This window comes from Panthera onca, chromosome A2 (assembly GCF_046562875.1).
Source record: "Panthera onca isolate mPanOnc1 chromosome A2, mPanOnc1 haplotype 2, whole genome shotgun sequence".
Classification (NCBI taxonomy): domain Eukaryota; kingdom Metazoa; phylum Chordata; class Mammalia; order Carnivora; family Felidae; genus Panthera; species Panthera onca.
The window spans coordinates 155936459-155953980 of NC_138340.1; the positions used below are offsets into that span (position 1 = coordinate 155936459).

Sequence of the window (17522 nt, forward strand, 5' to 3'; positions counted from 1 at the left end):
CACATATCCTTCATGAAACATTTAATATCAACCTTGTATAATAAAATAGTAGCCTTATGTTGTGAAGTCTAGGAGTAGGATATATTTCCTCAAGCTGGAATTGCCTTGAATCTTCCTGTGATCAGAAACTTGTTTTCTCTCTTTTGCTCTTTAGATTCCACAAGGAACAAGAGCTCAGAACTGAATGTTGGGGAATCACTCTAGTGCCACTGAATTTTATCTCCTTGGCTTCCCTGGCTCCCGAGAACTACATCATATTCTCTTTGCTATCTTCTTCTTCTTCTACTCAGTGACATTAATGGGAAACACGGTCATCATTGTGATTGTCTGTGTGGACAGACGTCTGCAGTCCCCCATGTATTTCTTCCTTGGTCATCTCTCTGCCTTGGAGATCTTGGTTACAACTATTATCGTACCCGTGATGCTTTGGGGGCTGCTGCTCCCTGGGATGCAGACAATATCTCTGGCTGCATGTGTCATCCAGCTCTTCCTGTACCTTGCTGTGGGGACCACAGAGTTTGCATTACTGGGAGCGATGGCTGTGGACCGTTACGTGGCTGTCTGTAACCCTCTGAGGTACGACATCATTATGAACAGCCGCACCTGCATCTGGGTGGTCATTATGTCATGGGTGTTTGGGTTCCTTTTTCAAATCTGGCCAGTTTATGCCACATTTCAGCTTACCTTCTGCAAATCAAATGTGGTGAACAATTTCTTCTGTGACCGAGGGCAATTGCTCAAACTGTCCTGCAACAATACCCTTTTTATAGAGTTCATCCTGTTCTTAATGGCTGTTTTTGTTCTTTTTGGTTCTCTTATCCCTACAATCATCTCGTACAGCTATATCATCTCCACAATCCTCAAGATCCCCTCTGTCTCTGGCCGGAGGAAAGCCTTCTCTACATGTGCCTCTCACTTCACATGTGTTGTGATTGGGTACGGCAGTTGCTTGTTCCTCTATGTGAAACCCAAGCAAACTCAAGCAGCTGATTACAATAGGGTGGTGTCCTTGATGGTTTCAGTAGTTACTCCTTTCCTCAATCCCTTCATCTTCACCCTCCGAAATGACAAAGTCATAGAAGCCCTTCGGGATGGAGCAAAGCACTGGTGTCAACTATTCAGGAATTAGTCTTGTCTTAATTATTATGGATTTTATAATGCTCTGAAAAAACATACTCCTCTTTGATCTGCATCATAACCATCATCAAATATTCTGTGTACAACAATAGCCTTTTATGTTATGGCCATGGTTTTTAACATGGTTGTTTGTTTTTAAAAATTCACTTTATTTTAAACATATATCTATACATGTATACATATGTGTGTATATATATATATATATATATATATATAGTTATAGATATACATATACATACTGTTCTCAAAATATGATACATTTCACAATAAAAGTTAAAAATTAAATGTAAAAATAATACATATATGTGTGATATTTGTATTTCTGAACAGAAAAAGCTAGGAAAAATATTCCCCAACTGCAGAATGGAATGACTACTCATTTCTAGGTTACTGACTCATCTCTTCATATAAAATGTCCTGTGGTTTAGGTTCTCTGGCCATGTAAGCTCCCTAGTCCTTCCCTGACTCAAACATATTCTCTCTCTCTCAACAGATACAAGAAGACTATTCTTTCACTTCTATAAATGTGACATTTCTAATTTCAATGATAGATATGAAGACCTAAGACACTGCCCTCAATCACCTGGGGATCTTGTTGAAAATGCACATTATAATTCAGAGGTCTGGACTAAGGCTGGAGAGTCTACATTTCTAATCAGCTTCAGCTGATGTTGATGCTGTTGGGGGTGAGGGTGAGGGACGAATTACCTCTGCCCTTGGTTTCCTGTTCCAAAGTCTGTTGCCTTAGTACTTCTCTGCATATTTTCTTGGCTGGCATAATTCCACAATTCTGGACACCATTACAATCCCAGGAATGGTTGTTTTTTAAAAGACACATCTCTAATTGGTGGGCTTCCTCAGGGTGTGGGAGGAAGAGCTAGATAAGGTGGTATTCTCTCACCTGAAAGCACCCACATCATGGTGCCTGCTGCCCAAAGGATGTGGGACAACAACAGAGCTGCTGTGACAAGGGAGAGCTGGCCCCGCGGGGTCCCTGGGCTCTGGAGGAGTGTAGAGAGGGCAGAGGAAGAGGCAGCCTCTGGCCCCTCTCACATTCCTCCGTCCTTTCAAGGTTCATGTTACCTGGCCCCTGATTCCTATCCCCTTCAATTGTTCATCCTCTCTTGCCCACTTTCTTTCCTGATTCTTCTCTGTAGCTCTCTTTCTGTGGCTCCAGTTCCCCATTTCACTTCTGCATTCCTCGTTGCCTTTCCCCCTCATGGACCAAGCTTAGCGTGCTGTCATCCAGCTTCCCACAAGGCAGCCCTTGCGCCTCTGTGCCAGCACACCAACCTCACTCACTCTTCCCCTAGTCAGCCCCTCTTTGGTTCCAATCAGTGATTCCCTTTCTGATGTCATAAGCACACATTTTATCCACTATGGCATTTTTGTAATAACAAAATATTGATAACCAAATGGATATCAGTAGGTGACTGTTAAATAAATTGTTTCACTCATACAATGAAATACTATGCAGCCATAAAAAGAATAAAAAACCTCTTTCTGCAATGATTAGAAATGATTCCCAGGCTGTATTGTTAAGTGAGAAAAGCAAAGCACATGGAACTTAGTATTCACTTTTGGGTAAGAAAGAAGTAGAAATAATATTCATATAATATTATTCATATTTGCTTGTGGACCACATTGTAAGAAATTAAGAAGTAATTACTTGTAGATCTATGGACAGATAGAATGGGAAAGGAATGAGACTTTTCACTGTTTGACTTCTAATATTCTCTCTGTTTTTTTTTGTAACCATGTGTAGGTATTGCCTATAAAAATAAAATAATAAATTTCATTTATGTACTTTAAGGGATGTAGTAATTCAATCTTACCTTTTTATTTATTCAAATATTTATTTATTTTTCTCTTATTCAGGAGCACCTGCTTATTTATATGAATACATTTCTCTAACTGGAAGATATTTGGTAAGTGGAGCTTCTGTTAAATTAAAATATTTTGGAAAATATTCCTGGAGCATAACATAGTAGCCAGGAGCTCAAGGAGAATATCAAGAGAAGGAGGCCTGTGTAGACGTGACTATATGCTTTCTTGAACTTGGGGTCTCGGTTAGTGTGTCTGATAGGGAAGAAATGTCACTCTCAGCAGAAGAGAAGAGCCTGTTCCATTCTAAAGAATCTTGCTCTGTCACACAGTACTTACTTATTTGTATACTAGGTAATTAGAACCAGAGAGGACTATCCATCTAGAGCTCCATACTCCAAAGCAGTATAGCACTGAAGTTAAATACTCGAGAAGCCCAGTGCCTAAACTCCCTATCCCCAACTTTTCAGGCAATAATTTTCTGCTATGCTGAATACTTCTCTCTACTTCCCAAAATGGATCGCAGAAATGCTTGATGTATATGTATAATGTGAACAATAATAATGATATTAACAACCAATACTTCATATTATGCACGTCAGGAACAATTTTCACATCTAGCCCTAGGGATTCCCTGTTGATTTCACCAAAAAGGGACCTACTTGGCATCCAAGTCCATGCATGGACAGCCCAGAAATTGTGGGGAGTTACTCCCAATTGGATGTAATATGACCAGTGAAAGTAGACACCAGTAGATAATTTTTCCCCTTTTCCCCTCTGAGGGATAGTTATGAAACAGAGTTTATACATATACTAAGGTGTGAGTAGTACCAAAGATCACACAATTAGTTGCACTTAGGGGCAGGAAGCTTGGTAAAGCATCCTTTTATTGGTTTTACAGTGTTCCATGGTTCATATCTTTTGTCATTCATGCCTGCTCTCATGGACTGTCTTCCCCAATGAATAGCCAATAAGTCCTTGGCCTCCTGAGGAACCCAAGCTAAGAAATACTGCTTAAGTCTCACTCTTTAATTTTTACTACTAAACAACTCATTTAAATCATATAAGAACTCCCTAGGGTAACTACTATTATTACTCAAGGAACTCTGGCACAGAGACAATAAGTGACTTACCCAAAGTCACATTGTTAGTATGCAAAGGCCTAGGATCCAAACCTAGGCAGTCTGGCTGCGGTTTATTCCCTTAACCACTATGCTAGATAGCCTACAGTGCTACATCATGAAATGCTAATTGTTTATCTTTATCTGAGCTACTTGTTATTTATTCTTATATCAGTCAGGATAGTCTAGGTTATGTTGTGGTAAAAGTAGTCTCAAGATCCTTGTATCCCACAACAACAAATGCTTGTTTTTGTTCCCATTATTTGTCTCCTATGGGTCAGTTGCTCCTCTGCTCCCTATCATCTTTATTTTAGTTAAGGCTAATGAGGCAGTCTCTAACTGGGACTTGGCTGGTCTTGAGATAGTGGGAAAAGAGTATGGCAAATCATGGTCAGATTCACCAAAGTAAGGGACCAGGCCAAACTTGCTGTCAGTGTTAATGCCTAATTTCAACCTAGAATATAAAATTTTATATATATATATACATATATATATATATATATGTGTGTGTGTGTATATATATATATGTATATGTATATGTATATATATATATATATATATGTGTGTGTATATATGTATATGTATATGTATATGTATATATATATATATATATATATATATGAAAAAATTAACTTTATATGTTGTAATTTTCTTGGATTGTTATAGTCTGTTTCTTCCATAACCTAGATACATACTTATACACAGTGTAAAGAAGGGAAAAACTCATATGATATTTGTCTTTCTCTGACTTATTTTGCTTAGCATATTACTCTAGTTCCATCCGTGTTACTCTAAATGGCAAGATTTCATTCTTCTTGATTGCTGAGTAGTATTCCATTGTATATATATGCCACACCTTTATTCATTCTTTAGTCAATGGACATTTGGGCTCTTTCCATAATTTGGCTATTGTTGTTAGTGCTGCTATAAACATTGGGGTGCGTGTGCCCCTTCGAATCAGCATTTTTGTATCCTTTGGATAAATACCTAGTAGTGCAATTGCTGGGCGATAAGGTAGTTCTATTTTTAATTTTTTTGTGGAACCTCCATACTGTTTTCTAGAGTGGCTGTACCAGTTTGCATTACCACCAACCGTGCAAGAGGGTTCCCCTTTCTCTGCATCCTCTCTAACATCTGTTGTTGCCTGAGTTGTTAATTTTAGCCATTCTGACAGGTGTGAGGTGGTATCTAACTGGGGTTTTGATTTGTCTTTTTCTGATGATGAGTGATGTTGAGCATCTTTTCATGTGTCTGTTAGCCATCTGGTTGTCTTCTTTGGAAAAGTGTCTATTTATGTCTTCTACCCATTTCTTCACTGGATTGTTTGGTTTTTGGGTGTTGGGTTTGATAAGTACTTTATAGATTTTTGGATACTAACCCTTTAACAGATATGTCATTTGCAAATAATCTTCTCCCATTCTGTCAGCCTTTTAGTTTTGTTAATTGTTTCCTTTGCTGTGCAGAAGATTTTTATCTTAATGAGGTCCCAATAGTTCAGTTTTGCTTTTGTTTCCCTTGCCTCTGGGATATGTCTAGTAGGAAGTTGCTGCAGCCAAGGTCAAAGAGGTTGTTCTGTCTTCTCCTCTAGAATTTTTTTGAGTTTAATTAATTTATTTTGAAAGACAGAGAGAGAGAGAGAGAGAGAGAGAGAGAGAGAGAGAGAAAACAAGTGGCGGAGGGGCAGAGAGAGAGAGAGAGAGAGAGGATCCCAAGCAGGCTCCACACTGTCAGCACAGAGCCCAATATGGTGCTTGAACTAATGAACCATGATGACCTGAGCTGAAATCAAGAGTTGGATGCTTAATTGACTGAGCCACCCAGGCGCCCCTCTCCTCTAGGATTTTGATGTTTTCTTGCCTCGCATTTAGGTTTTTCCTCCATTTTGAGTTGATTTTTGTATATGGTGTAAGAAAGTGGTCCAGGTTCATTCTTCTGCATGTCACTGTCCCATTTTCTCAACACCATTTGCTGAAGAGACTGTCTTTTTTCCATTAGATATTCTTTCTCGATTTGTCGAAGATTAGTTGACCATACATCTGTAGGTCAATTTCTTGGTTCTCTATTCTGTTCCATTGATCTATGTGTCTATTTTTGTGCCAGTGCCATACTGTCTTGATGATTATAGCTTTGTGATACAGCTTGAAGTCCAGGATTGTGATGCTTCCAGATTTTTGTTTTCAACATTACTTTGGCTATTTGGGGTCTTTTCTGGTTTCATACACATTTTAGAATTGTTTGTTCTAGCTCTGTGAAGAATGCTGGTGTTATTTGATAGGGATTTCATTGAATATGGAGATTGCTTTGGGTGGTATCAACATTTTAACAATATTTGTTTTTCCAGTCCATGTGCAGGCTTTATTTTTGAGGTGATCATTGCAAATATCTGTGAATATACCAAAAAGCATTTAATTGTGCAGTTTAAATGGGTGACTTTGTGCTATGTGAATTATATCTCAATAAACTTGTTAAAAATAGTATGTTAGATTGTGAAAAAGTTTTATGAAGAAAAGTGAAATAGGACTGTATGGGACCATCTATTGAGGGAGTCTTGAAATTTTAAGTAGGGTTGTCAGGGAAAGCTTGAGAGAATGAAGTACAAAGCCCTTTGGATGCCCATTACAGAACACCCCAGGCATAGTGAACAATTGGAGAGACCCTTGGGCAAGCGTAGGTAAAGATGCCAGAATGGAGCAAGTATAGGGCGTGTAAGAGCAAATTCAGTCAGAGAAGTAATCAGGATTTAGATCATATAGAGCCTTGTAAGCTTTTAAAAGACTTTTGCCTTTTCGAGGAGTGAGTTGGAAAGTATTGCAAGTTGTTGAAAAAGAGTGACAGAATCTGTCCAATGTTTTAATGAGATTATTCTGACTGCTATGTAGACAGTTGATTAAAGGCCAGTAAGAGAGAAGGAGGGAGACCACTTAGGAGATTATATCAGTTAGCTTCTGCTATATAAGAGCTAAGCATAAAACTCCAGGGGCATACAACAATAAACTTTTATTTTTATGCATTAGGGCTTCAGGCTATTTAGGCCAGGCTCAGCTGGTGGTTCTGCTAATCTCAGGTCAGCTTGTGTGTGAGTCTAAGGGTTGGATGGCAGGTGGCTGGTCTAGGCTGGGTCCACACTGATGTTTCAACTGGGGTGTCTCTCCTCTTCTTCTTGGCACCAGCAGGCTTACCTGAGCACTTCTTCCTCTGATAGTGGCAGGACACAAGAAAACACAGATGGAAATACTAAAGGCCTCCTAAGGCCTGGGCTGAGAACTGGCACACTGAAGTTTTGGTCTCATTCTGTTGATCAAAGCCAGTTACATGGAAGAATCCAGAATCAATGTATGGAGAAGTGCATCACTTGAGGAAATTAGGGCAGAAAGGGGTTGACCAATACAGCCATAGTGTTTCTCTTACCTCTCTGAACTTTAGATAGGTTTCTTCCTGACTCCAGACCCTTGCCATCCCTATTCTTAGATTATTTACTTTAGAGCACTTATAATTGTAAATTCTTTTTCTTCACCCTTTACAGGCTCAGGAGCAGCTCAATGTGCTTACCCCATTGATCAATCTCTCCATTAAGGTACTTCAGTACTTTTCTGGTAGCACATCTCAGGGCTTAAAAACTCTCCCATTCTTTGTTTTAGTGGAGTTGAATGCAGGCTGAGTTCTTTTTTTTTTTTTTTTTTTTTTTTTTTTTATTATTTTTTAATATATGAAATTTACTGTCAAATTGGTTTCCATACAACACCCAGTGCTCATCCCAAAAGGTGCCCTCCTCAATACCCATCACCCACCCTGCCCTCCCTCCCACCCCCCATCAGCCCTCAGTTTGTTCTCAGTTTTTAACAGTCTCTAATGCTTTGGCTCTCTCCCACTCTAACCTCTTTCTTTTTTTTTTTTTTTTTTTTCCTTCCCCTCCCCCATGGGTTTCTGTTATGTTTCTCAGGATCCACATAAGAGTGAAACCATATGGTATCTGTCTTTCTCTGTATGGCTTATTTCACTTAGCATCACACTCTCCAGTTCCATCCATGTTGCTACAAAAGGCCATATTTCATTTTTTCTCATTGCCACGTAGTATTCCATTGTGTATATAAACCACAATTTCTTTATCCATTCATCAGTTGATGGACATTTAGGCTCTTTCCATAATTTGGCTATTGTTGAGAGTGCCGCTATAAACATTGGGGTACAGGTGCCCCTATGCATCAGTACTCCTGTATCCCTTGGATAAATTCCTAGCAGTGCTATTGCTGGGTCATAGGGTAGGTCTATTTTTAATTTTCTGAGGAACCTCCACACTGCTTTCCAGAGCGGCTGCACCAATTTGCATTCCCACCAACAGTGCAAGAGGGTTCCCGTTTCTCCACATCCTCTCCAGCATCTATAGTCTCCTGATTTGTTCATTTTGGCCACTCTGACTGGCGTGAGGTGGTATCTGAGTGTGGTTTTGATTTGTATTTCCCTGATAAGGAGCGACGTTGAACATCTTTTCATGTGCCTGTTGGCCATCCGGATGTCTTCTTTAGAGAAGTGTCTATTCATGTTTTCTGCCCATTTCTTCACTGGGTTATTTGTTTTTCGGGTGTGGAGTTTGATGAGCTCTTTATCTTTATAGATTTTGGATACTAGCCCTTTGTCCGATGTGTCATTTGCAAATATCTTTTCCCATTCCGTTGGTTGCCTTTTAGTTTTGTTGGTTGTTTCCTTTGCTGTGCAGAAGCTTTTTATCTTCATAAGGTCCCAGTAATTCACTTTTGCTTTTAATTCCCTTGCCTTTGGGGATGTGCCGAGTAAGAGATTGCTACGGCTGAGGTCAGAGAGGTCTTTTCCTGCTTTCTCCTCTAAGGTTTTGATGGTTTCCTGTCTCACATTCAGGTCCTTTATCCATTTTGAGTTTATTTTTGTGAATGGTGTGAGAAAGTGGTCTAGTTTCAACCTTCTGCATGTTGCCGTCCAGTTCTCCCAGCACCATTTGTTAAAGAGACTGTCTTTTTTCCATTGGATGTTCTTTCCTGCTTTGTCAAAGATGAGTTGGCCATACGTTTGTGGGTCTAGTTCTGGGGTTTCTATTCTATTCCATTGGTCTATGTGTCTGTTTTTATGCCAATACCATGCTGTCTTGATGATAACAGCTTTGTAGTAGAGGCTAAAGTCTGGGATTGTGATGCCTCCTGCTTTGGTCTTCTTCTTCAAAATGACTTTGGCTATTCGGGGCCTTTTGTGGTTCCATATGAATTTTAGGATTGCTTGTTCTAGTTTCGAGAAGAATGCTGGTGCAATTTTGATTGGGATTGCATTGAATGTGTAGATAGCTTTGGGTAGTATTGACATTTTGACAATATTTATTCTTCCAATCCATGAGCAGGGAATGTCTTTCCATTTCTTTATATCTTCTTCAATTACCTGCATAAGCTTTCTATAGTTTTCAGCATACAGATCTTTTACATCTTTGGTTAGATTTATTCCTAGGTATTTTATGCTTCTTGGTGCAATTGTGAATGGGATCAGTTTCTTCATTTGTCTTTCTGTTGCTTCATTGTTAGTGTATAAGAATGCAACTGATTTCTGCACATTGATTTTGTATCCTGCAACTTTGCTGAATTCATGTATCAGTTGTAGCAGACTTTTGGTGGAGTCTATCGGATTTTCCATGTATAATATCATGTCATCTGCAAAAAGCGAAAGCTTGACTTCATCTTTGCCAATTTTGATGCCTTTGATTTCCTTTTGTTGTCTGATTGCTGATGCTAGAACTTCCAGCACTATATTAAACAACAGCGGTGACAGTGGGCATCCCTGTCGTGTTCCTGATCTCAGGGAAAAAGCTCTCAGTTTTTCCCCGTTGAGGATGATGTTAGCTGTGGGCTTTTCATAAATGGCCTTTATGATCTTTAAGTATGTTCCTTCTATCCCGACTTTCTCAAGGGTTTTTATTAAGAAAGGGTGCTGGATTTTGTCAAAGGCCTTTTCTGCATCGATTGACAGGATCATATGGTTCTTCTCTTTTTTTTTTTGTTAATGTGATGTATCACGTTGATCGATTTGCGAATGTTGAACCAGCCCTGCATCCCAGGAATGAATCCCACTTGATCATGGTGAATAATTCTTTTTATATGCTGTTGAATTCGATTTGCTAGTATCTTATTAAGAATTTTTGCATCCATATTCATCAGGGATATTGGCCTGTAGTTCTCTTTTTTTACTGGGTCTCTGTCTGGTTTAGGAATCAAAGTAATACTGGCTTCATAGAATGAGTCTGGAAGTTTTCCTTCCCTTTCTATTTCTTGGAATAGCTTGAGAAGGATAGGTATTATCTCTGCTTTAAATGTCTAGTAGAACTCCCCTGGGAAGCCATCTGGTCCTGGACTCTTATTTGTTGGGAGATTTTTGATAACCGATTCAATTTCTTCGCTGGTTATGGGTCTGTTCAAGCTTTCTATTTCCTCCTGATTGAGTTTTGGAAGAGTGTGGGTGTTTAGAAATTTGTCCATTTCTTCCAGGTTGTCCAATTTGCTGGCATATAATTTTTCATAGTATTCCCTGATAATTGTTTGTATCTCTGAGGGATTGGTTGTAATCATTCCATTTTCATTCATGATTTTATCTATTTGGGTCATCTCCCTTTTCTTTTTGAGAAGCCTGGCTAGAGGTTTGTCAATTTTGTTTATTTTTTCAAAAAACCAACTCTTGGTTTCGTTGATCTGCTCTACAGTTTTTTTAGATTCTATATTGTTTATTTCTGCTCTGATCTTTATTATTTCTCTTCTTCTGCTGGGTTTAGGCTGCCTTTGCTGTTCTGCTTCTATTTCCTTTAGGTGTGCTGTTAGATTTTGTATTTGGGATTTTTCTTGTTTCTTGAGATAGGCCTGGATTGCAATGTATTTTCCTCTCAGGACTGCCTTCGCTGCATCCCAAAGCGTTTGGATTGTTGTATTTTCATTTTCGTTTGTTTCCATATATGTTTTAATTTCTTCTCTAATTGCCTGGTTGACCCACTCATTCGTTAGTAGGGTGTTCTTCAACCTCCATGCTTTTGGAGGTTTTCCAGACTTTTTCCTGTGGTTGATTTCAAGCTTCATAGCATTGTGGTCTGAAAGTATGCATGGTATAATTTCAATTCTTGTAAACTTATGAAGGGCTGTTTTGTGACCCAGTATATGATCTATCTTGGAGAATGTTCCATGTGCACTCGAGAAGAAAGTATATTCTGTTGCTTTGGGATGCAGAGTTCTAAATATATCTGTCAAGTCCATCTGATCCAATGTATCATTCAGGGCCCTTGTTTCTTTACTGACTGTGTGTCTAGATGATCTATCCATTTCTGTAAGTGGGGTGTTAAAGTCCCCTGCAATGACCACATTCTTATCAATAAGGTTGCTTATGTTTATGAGTAATTGTTTTATATATCTGGGGGCTCGGGTATTTGGCGCATAGACATTTATAATAGTTAGCTCTTCCTGGTGGATAGACCCTGTGATTATTATATAATGCCCTTTTTCATCTCTTGTTACAGCCTTTAATTTAAAGTCTAGTTTGTCTGATATAAGTATGGCTACTCCAGCTTTCTTTTGGCTTCCAGGAGCATGATAAATAGTTCTCCATCCCCTCACTCTCAATCTAAAGGTGTCCTCAGATCTAAAATGAGTCTCTTGTAGACAGCAAATAGATGGGTCTTGTTTTTTTATCCATTCTGATACCCTATGTCTTTTGGTTGGCGCATATAATCCATTTACATTCAGTGTTATTATAGAAAGATATGGGTTTAGAGTCATTGTGATGTCTGTATGTTTTATGCTTGTAGTGATGTCTCTGGTACTTTGTCTCACAGGATCCCCCTTAGGATCTCTTGTAGGGCTGGTTTCGTGGTGACAAATTCTTTCAGTTTTTGTTTGTTTGGGAAGACCTTTATCTCTCCTTCTATTCTAAATGACAGACTTGCTGGATAAAGGATTCTCGGCTGCATATTTTTTCTGTTTAGCACACTGTAGATATCGTGCCAAGCCTTTCTGGCCTGCCAAGTTTCAAAGGAGAGATCAGTCACGAGTCTTATAGGTCTCCCTTTATATGTGAGGGCACGTTTATCCCTTGCTGCTTTCAGAATTTTCTCTTTATCCTTGTATTTTGCCAGTTTCACTATGATATGTCGTGCAGAAGATCGATTCAAGTTACGTCTGAAGGGAGTTCTCTGTGCCTCTTGGATTTCAATGCCTTTTTCCTTCCCCAGTTCAGGGAAGTTCTCAGCTATAATTTGTTCAAGTACCCCTTCAGCACCCTTCCCTCTCTCTTCCTCCTCTGGGATACCAATTATGCGTATATTATTTTTTTTTTAGTGTATCACTTAGTTCTCTAATTTTCCCCTCATACTCCTGGATTTTTTTATCTCTCTTTCTTTCAGCTTCCTCTTTCTCCATAACTTTATCTTCTAGTTCACCTATTCTCTCCTCTGCCTCTTCAAGCCGAGCCATCGTGGATTCCATTTTGTTTTGCAATTCGTTTAAAGCGTTTTTCAACTCCTCGTGACTGTTCCTTAGTCCCTCGATCTTTGTGGCAAGAGATTCTCTGCTGTCCTGTATACTGTTTTCAAGCCCAGCGATTAATTTTATGACTATTACTCTAAATTCACTTTCTGTTATATTATTTAAATCCTTTTTGATCAGTTCATTAGCTGTTGTTATTTCCTGGAGATTCTTCTGAGGGGAATTCTTCCGTTTGGTCATTTTGGAGAGTCCCTGGCGTGGTGAGGACCTGCAGTGCACTTCCCCTGTGCTGTGGTGTATAACTGGAGTTAGTGGGCGGGGCCGCAGTCCGACCCGATGTCTGCCCCCAGCCCACCGCTGGGGCCACAGTCAGACTGGTGTGTGCCTTCTCTTCCCCTCTCCTAGGGGCGGGATTCACTGTGGGGTGGCGTGTCCCGTCTGGGCTACTTGCACACTGCCAGGCTTGTGTTGCTGGGGATCTGGCATATTAGCTGGGGTGGGTAGGCAAGGTGCACGGGGGCTGGAGGGGCAGGCTTAGCTCGCTTCTCCTTAGGTGATCCACTTCAGGAGGAGCCCTGTGGCAGCGGGAGGGAGTCAGATCCGCTGCCGGAGGTTTGGCTCCGCAGAAGCACAGCGTTGGGTGTTTGCGCGGAGCGAGCAAGTTCTCTGGCAGGAACCGGTTCCCTTTGGGATTTTGGCTGGGGGATGGGCGGGGGAGATGGCGCTGGCGCCTTTGTTCCCCGCCAAGCTGAGCTCTGCCATCCGGGGGCTCGGCAGCTCTCCCTCCCTTTGTCCTCCAGCCTTCCCGCTTTCCGAGCAGAGCTGTTCACTTCTGACCTCCCAGACGCTAAGTCGCGCTTGCTGTGGGAACACAGTCTGTCCGGCCCCTCCGCTTTTGCCAGCCAGACTCGGGGGCTCCGCTTGGCCGGCGAGCCGCCCCTCCGCCCCGGCTCCCTCCCGCCAGTCCGTGGAGCGCGCACCGCCTCGCCGCCCTTCCTACCCTCTTCCGTGGGCCTCTCGTCTGCGCTTGACTCCGGAGACTCCCTTCTGCTAATCCTCTGGCGGTTTTCTGGGTTCTTTAGGCAGGTGTAGGTGGAATCTAAGTGATCGGCAGGACGCGCTGTGAGCCCCGCGTCCTCCTACGCCGCCATCTTCCGGAACCGTTCGAATGCAGGCTGAGTTCTGGCCCCCCTCTCCTATTGCAGTAACCTTGAATAAAGTCTTCTAGGCCTGTTTAACTTTGTCTGGGGGAAATTTTTGCTTTGATGGGTGAAAAGTGAATATTTTCAATAGTTTAATTTACCACAAAGACTGCTACAATGATGTAACCTAGAGATGATAAGCACCTGGATCAGAATGAAAGCAGTGAAGGAGTGGACTGGTCTGTTTTTAAATGCAGTTGATCCTTGGGCAACATGGGTTTGAACTGCCTGAGCTCCCTTATACATGGATTTTTTTCAATAAATATACATAAAGTACTGTAAATGTATTTTCTCTTCCTTATGATTTTCTTAATCATATTTTCTTTTCTTTAGCATAGTTTGTTGTGAGAATACAGTATATAATACATATAACATGAAATATCTGTTAATCGGCGTTCATGTTATTGGTAAGGCTTCTGGTCATTAGGAGCTAAGTTTTTGGGGAGTCAAAAGTTATATGTGGATTTTTGACTATGTGACTGTGTGAGGGGTCGGTGTCCCAAACCCCAAATTGTTCAAGGATTCACTGTATATATATTTTTCTCTCTCTCCCTAACATATATCTATTTAATCCATAGTTTCTTAGTGGCAATAGGATTTGTTTTCGTATGATATGTAAAAAACCAGTGGGTTAATAATTATATATTTTCTGGAAATATTTAACTGGAGAATATCAGGAGTCCAGTTATGAACAAAGTAAGCTTGAGATGTCTACTGTTAAATATCTAAGAATATGTTGAGGAGGCAGTTAAATATAAAACCCTGGAGTCCAGGGCAGTTCAAGTTGGATATAGAAATGTGAGTCAAGTGAATGCAGGTGGTATTTAAATCTATGAGAATAGTTGAGTGACCAAAGGAAGCCTATAGATACAAAAGAAAAAAAATAATGCAAATGACAAGGCTCTGAGTTTTTATGATTAGAGACAAGCAAATAGATAGGAATCAACAAAGGAGACGGGGGACTAGTGGCCACACAACTAGACACAAACCAGGAGAGGATGGTGTCTCAAACGCTCAGTGGAGGATGTTTTTTAAGGAGTTGTTGAAGAGTGTCACATGGTCCTTGGAGATCAAGTAAAGTGACACCTAAGAATTGACCACTAGACTTAGCTATTTGGAGGTCATTGATGACTTTGATTGACATTGTGATGACCTCACAAGCGAAATTCTTGTGAAACACCTTCTCTATCACTCTGAAACTCAGGGAACATCAAAGTGTTTTATATCCTCAACTTCTGAATGTTTCACTGATCCTCATGCTTTATTTGAAACATACATCCTCTAAGGACGCCCACAGCTCCTCTGATGTCATGATTTTTTTTCACTCCTCTGAGCCTGGATGTGGGTTAGGTGTCTTTCTTATTTATTATTACCTTCTTATAACCACTATGCATTTCCCCCACCCTTGGCTTTAAGTTTTGCCTAGCTTTGAAGCTGTTGTTCTACCAGCCATTTTTTCCCTGCTAGTTGCAGTCATCTGCAAACCTTTGGGCCATGTTAGCTAATTTTTTTAAAAGATTTTAATACCTAGATCACCATCATTTTCTATATTTCTACTGTTGTCTAACTAATTCTGGTTCCCAAAGACTTCTGGCCTCATCACCTAATACTCTCTTTCTCATTCATTGTGTTACAAACATAGTAGCCTCCTTGGTATTTCTTGAATCCACTGAGAACAGTCTTGTCCCAGGACCAGCTGAATTACCCAAGATATTTGTATGAAGCAGTTTCTCACTTGCCAGAAATTACTTCTTCAAAGTCACCTCAAGGAAGCTTCCTCTAAACACTAAATGAAAAATAACAAACCTACACCTACACTCTAACAGTCCTTGTCCCCCTATAATTCTGCTTTTTATTCATAATACTTATTACCACCTAATACACATTAATTAATTTATTTATTGTTGGTATCATCCCACTAGATTATATGCTTTGTGAGGACAGATACTTTGTTTTATTTTCTGCTGTATCCTTAGTACCTTAAAATAGTGCTTGGCACTAAGTTGTTTTTTTTTTTTTAATTTTATTTTTTATTTTTTAAAATTTACATCCAAATTAGTTAGCATATAGTGAAACAATGATTTCAGGAGTAGATTCCTTAATGCCCCTTACCCATTTAGCCCATTCCCCCCTCCCACAACCCCTCCAGCAACCCTCAGTTTGTTCTCCATATTTATGAGTCTCCTCTGTTTTGTCCCCCTCCCTGTTTTTATATTATTTTTGTTTCCCATCGTTTATGTTCATCTGTTTTGTCTCTTAAAGTCCTCATATGAGTGAAGTCATATGATTTTTGTCTTTCTCTGACTGACTAATTTCACTTAGCATAATACACTCCAGTTCCCTCCACGTAGTTGCAAATGGCAAGATTTCATTCTTTTTGACTTCCGAGTAATACATCCCACTCATTATATGCTTTGTGAGGACAGGTACTTTGTTTTATTTTCTGCTGTATCCTTAGTACCTTAAGACAGTGCTTGGCACTAAGTTTTTGAGAGATTAGGTAATTTCTCCGAGGCTTCCCAAATAGTAAATGAACAGAACAAAGATTCTACCAATAGATATCTAATTTAAGGTGTGTGTTTTTAACTAGTACATTCTACATCATTTTGGCAGTATCATGGTAATAAAGATTAGTTACAGCTAAATGATTCAGTATTAATCAGAGACCATGATACAGGAGTGAGAGGAAGGATGTTGAGCCTCATCTGTCTGTAGCTTCAGGGCTTTGGAACAGAGAAGCAAAGCTCCAGGCAAGATGGTAGATAAAAGGCTAAGGGTCAGAGTGAATTATTCTAGAGTAAGTGAGTTACACTTCAGGAGAAGCAACTGGTGGCATGCTTAGTTTACTCAAAGCCACAAGATAAATCATGTCACATTATCCTTAAGTATCAATTTTATTGATGGTAAGTAAACATTGTGCATATTAAAGCAAATCTGTCTTCTTCAATTTCTTGCATAAGCTTTCTATAATTTTTAGCATACAGATCTTTTACCTCTTTGGTCAGGCTTATTCCTAGGTATTTTATGGTTTTCAGTGCAATTATAAATGGGATCGATTCCTTTATTTCTCTTTCTGCTGCTTCATTATTGGTGTATGGAAATGCAACCAATTTGTGTACATTGATTTTATATCCTGTGACTTCAGAGGTTCTAGCCGTTTTTTGGTGGAGTCTTTCAGGTTTTCCACGAAATGGAAAAACATTCCATGCTCATGGATTAGAAGAACAAATATTGTTAAAATGTTGATACTACCCAAAACAATCTACACATTCAGTGCAATCCCTATCAAAATAACACTAGCATTTTTCACAGAGCTAGAACAAACAATTCTAAAATTTGTATGGAACCAGAAAAGACCCCAAAAAGCCAAAGTAATGTTGAAAAAGAAAACCAAACCTGGAGGCATCACAATCTCAGACTTCAAGCTGTATTACAAAGCTGTAATTATCAAGAAAGTATGGTGTTGGCACAAGAACAGACACAGATCAATAGAACAAAATAGAGAACCCACAAATGAACCCACAAGTGTATGGCCAACTAATCTTCCAAAAATCAAGAAAGAATATCTAATGGGAAAAAAAGCAGTCTCTTCAGCAAATTGTGCTGGGAAAACTGGATAGTGACATGCAGAAGAATGAACCTGGACTGCTTTCTTACACCATACCCAAAAATAAACTCAAAATGGAGGAAAGACCTCAATGTGAGACAGGAAAACATCAAAATCCTAGAGGAGAAAACACACAACAACCTCTTTGACTCCAGCC

General features: G+C 39.8%; 2 protein-coding genes across 2 annotated transcripts in view; both read left to right on the forward strand.

Annotated features, from left to right (window-relative positions):
* LOC132679611 (olfactory receptor 9A4-like) overlaps positions 1 to 7739 on the forward strand; it is a 100120-nt gene extending 92381 nt beyond the window's left edge. The window contains exons 6-7 of the transcript XR_013552377.2: positions 3016 to 3065; positions 7606 to 7739. The gene's annotated coding sequence lies outside the window, so the exon portion shown is untranslated. The remainder of the gene's footprint in view (positions 1 to 3015; positions 3066 to 7605) is intronic.
* LOC132676887 (olfactory receptor 9A4) lies at positions 182 to 1129 on the forward strand. Its single transcript, XM_060628867.2, has one exon. The coding sequence runs from the start codon at positions 185 to 187 to the stop codon at positions 1127 to 1129; it is 945 nt and encodes a 314-aa protein (XP_060484850.1). The 5' UTR covers positions 182 to 184.
* Positions 7740 to 17522: the final 9783 nt, after the last annotated feature.

Coding starts and splice junctions, on each gene's coding strand:
- LOC132676887 (XM_060628867.2), top strand. CDS start 185: ATGTTGGGGAATCACTCTAGTGCCACTGAATTTTATCTCCTTGGCTTC.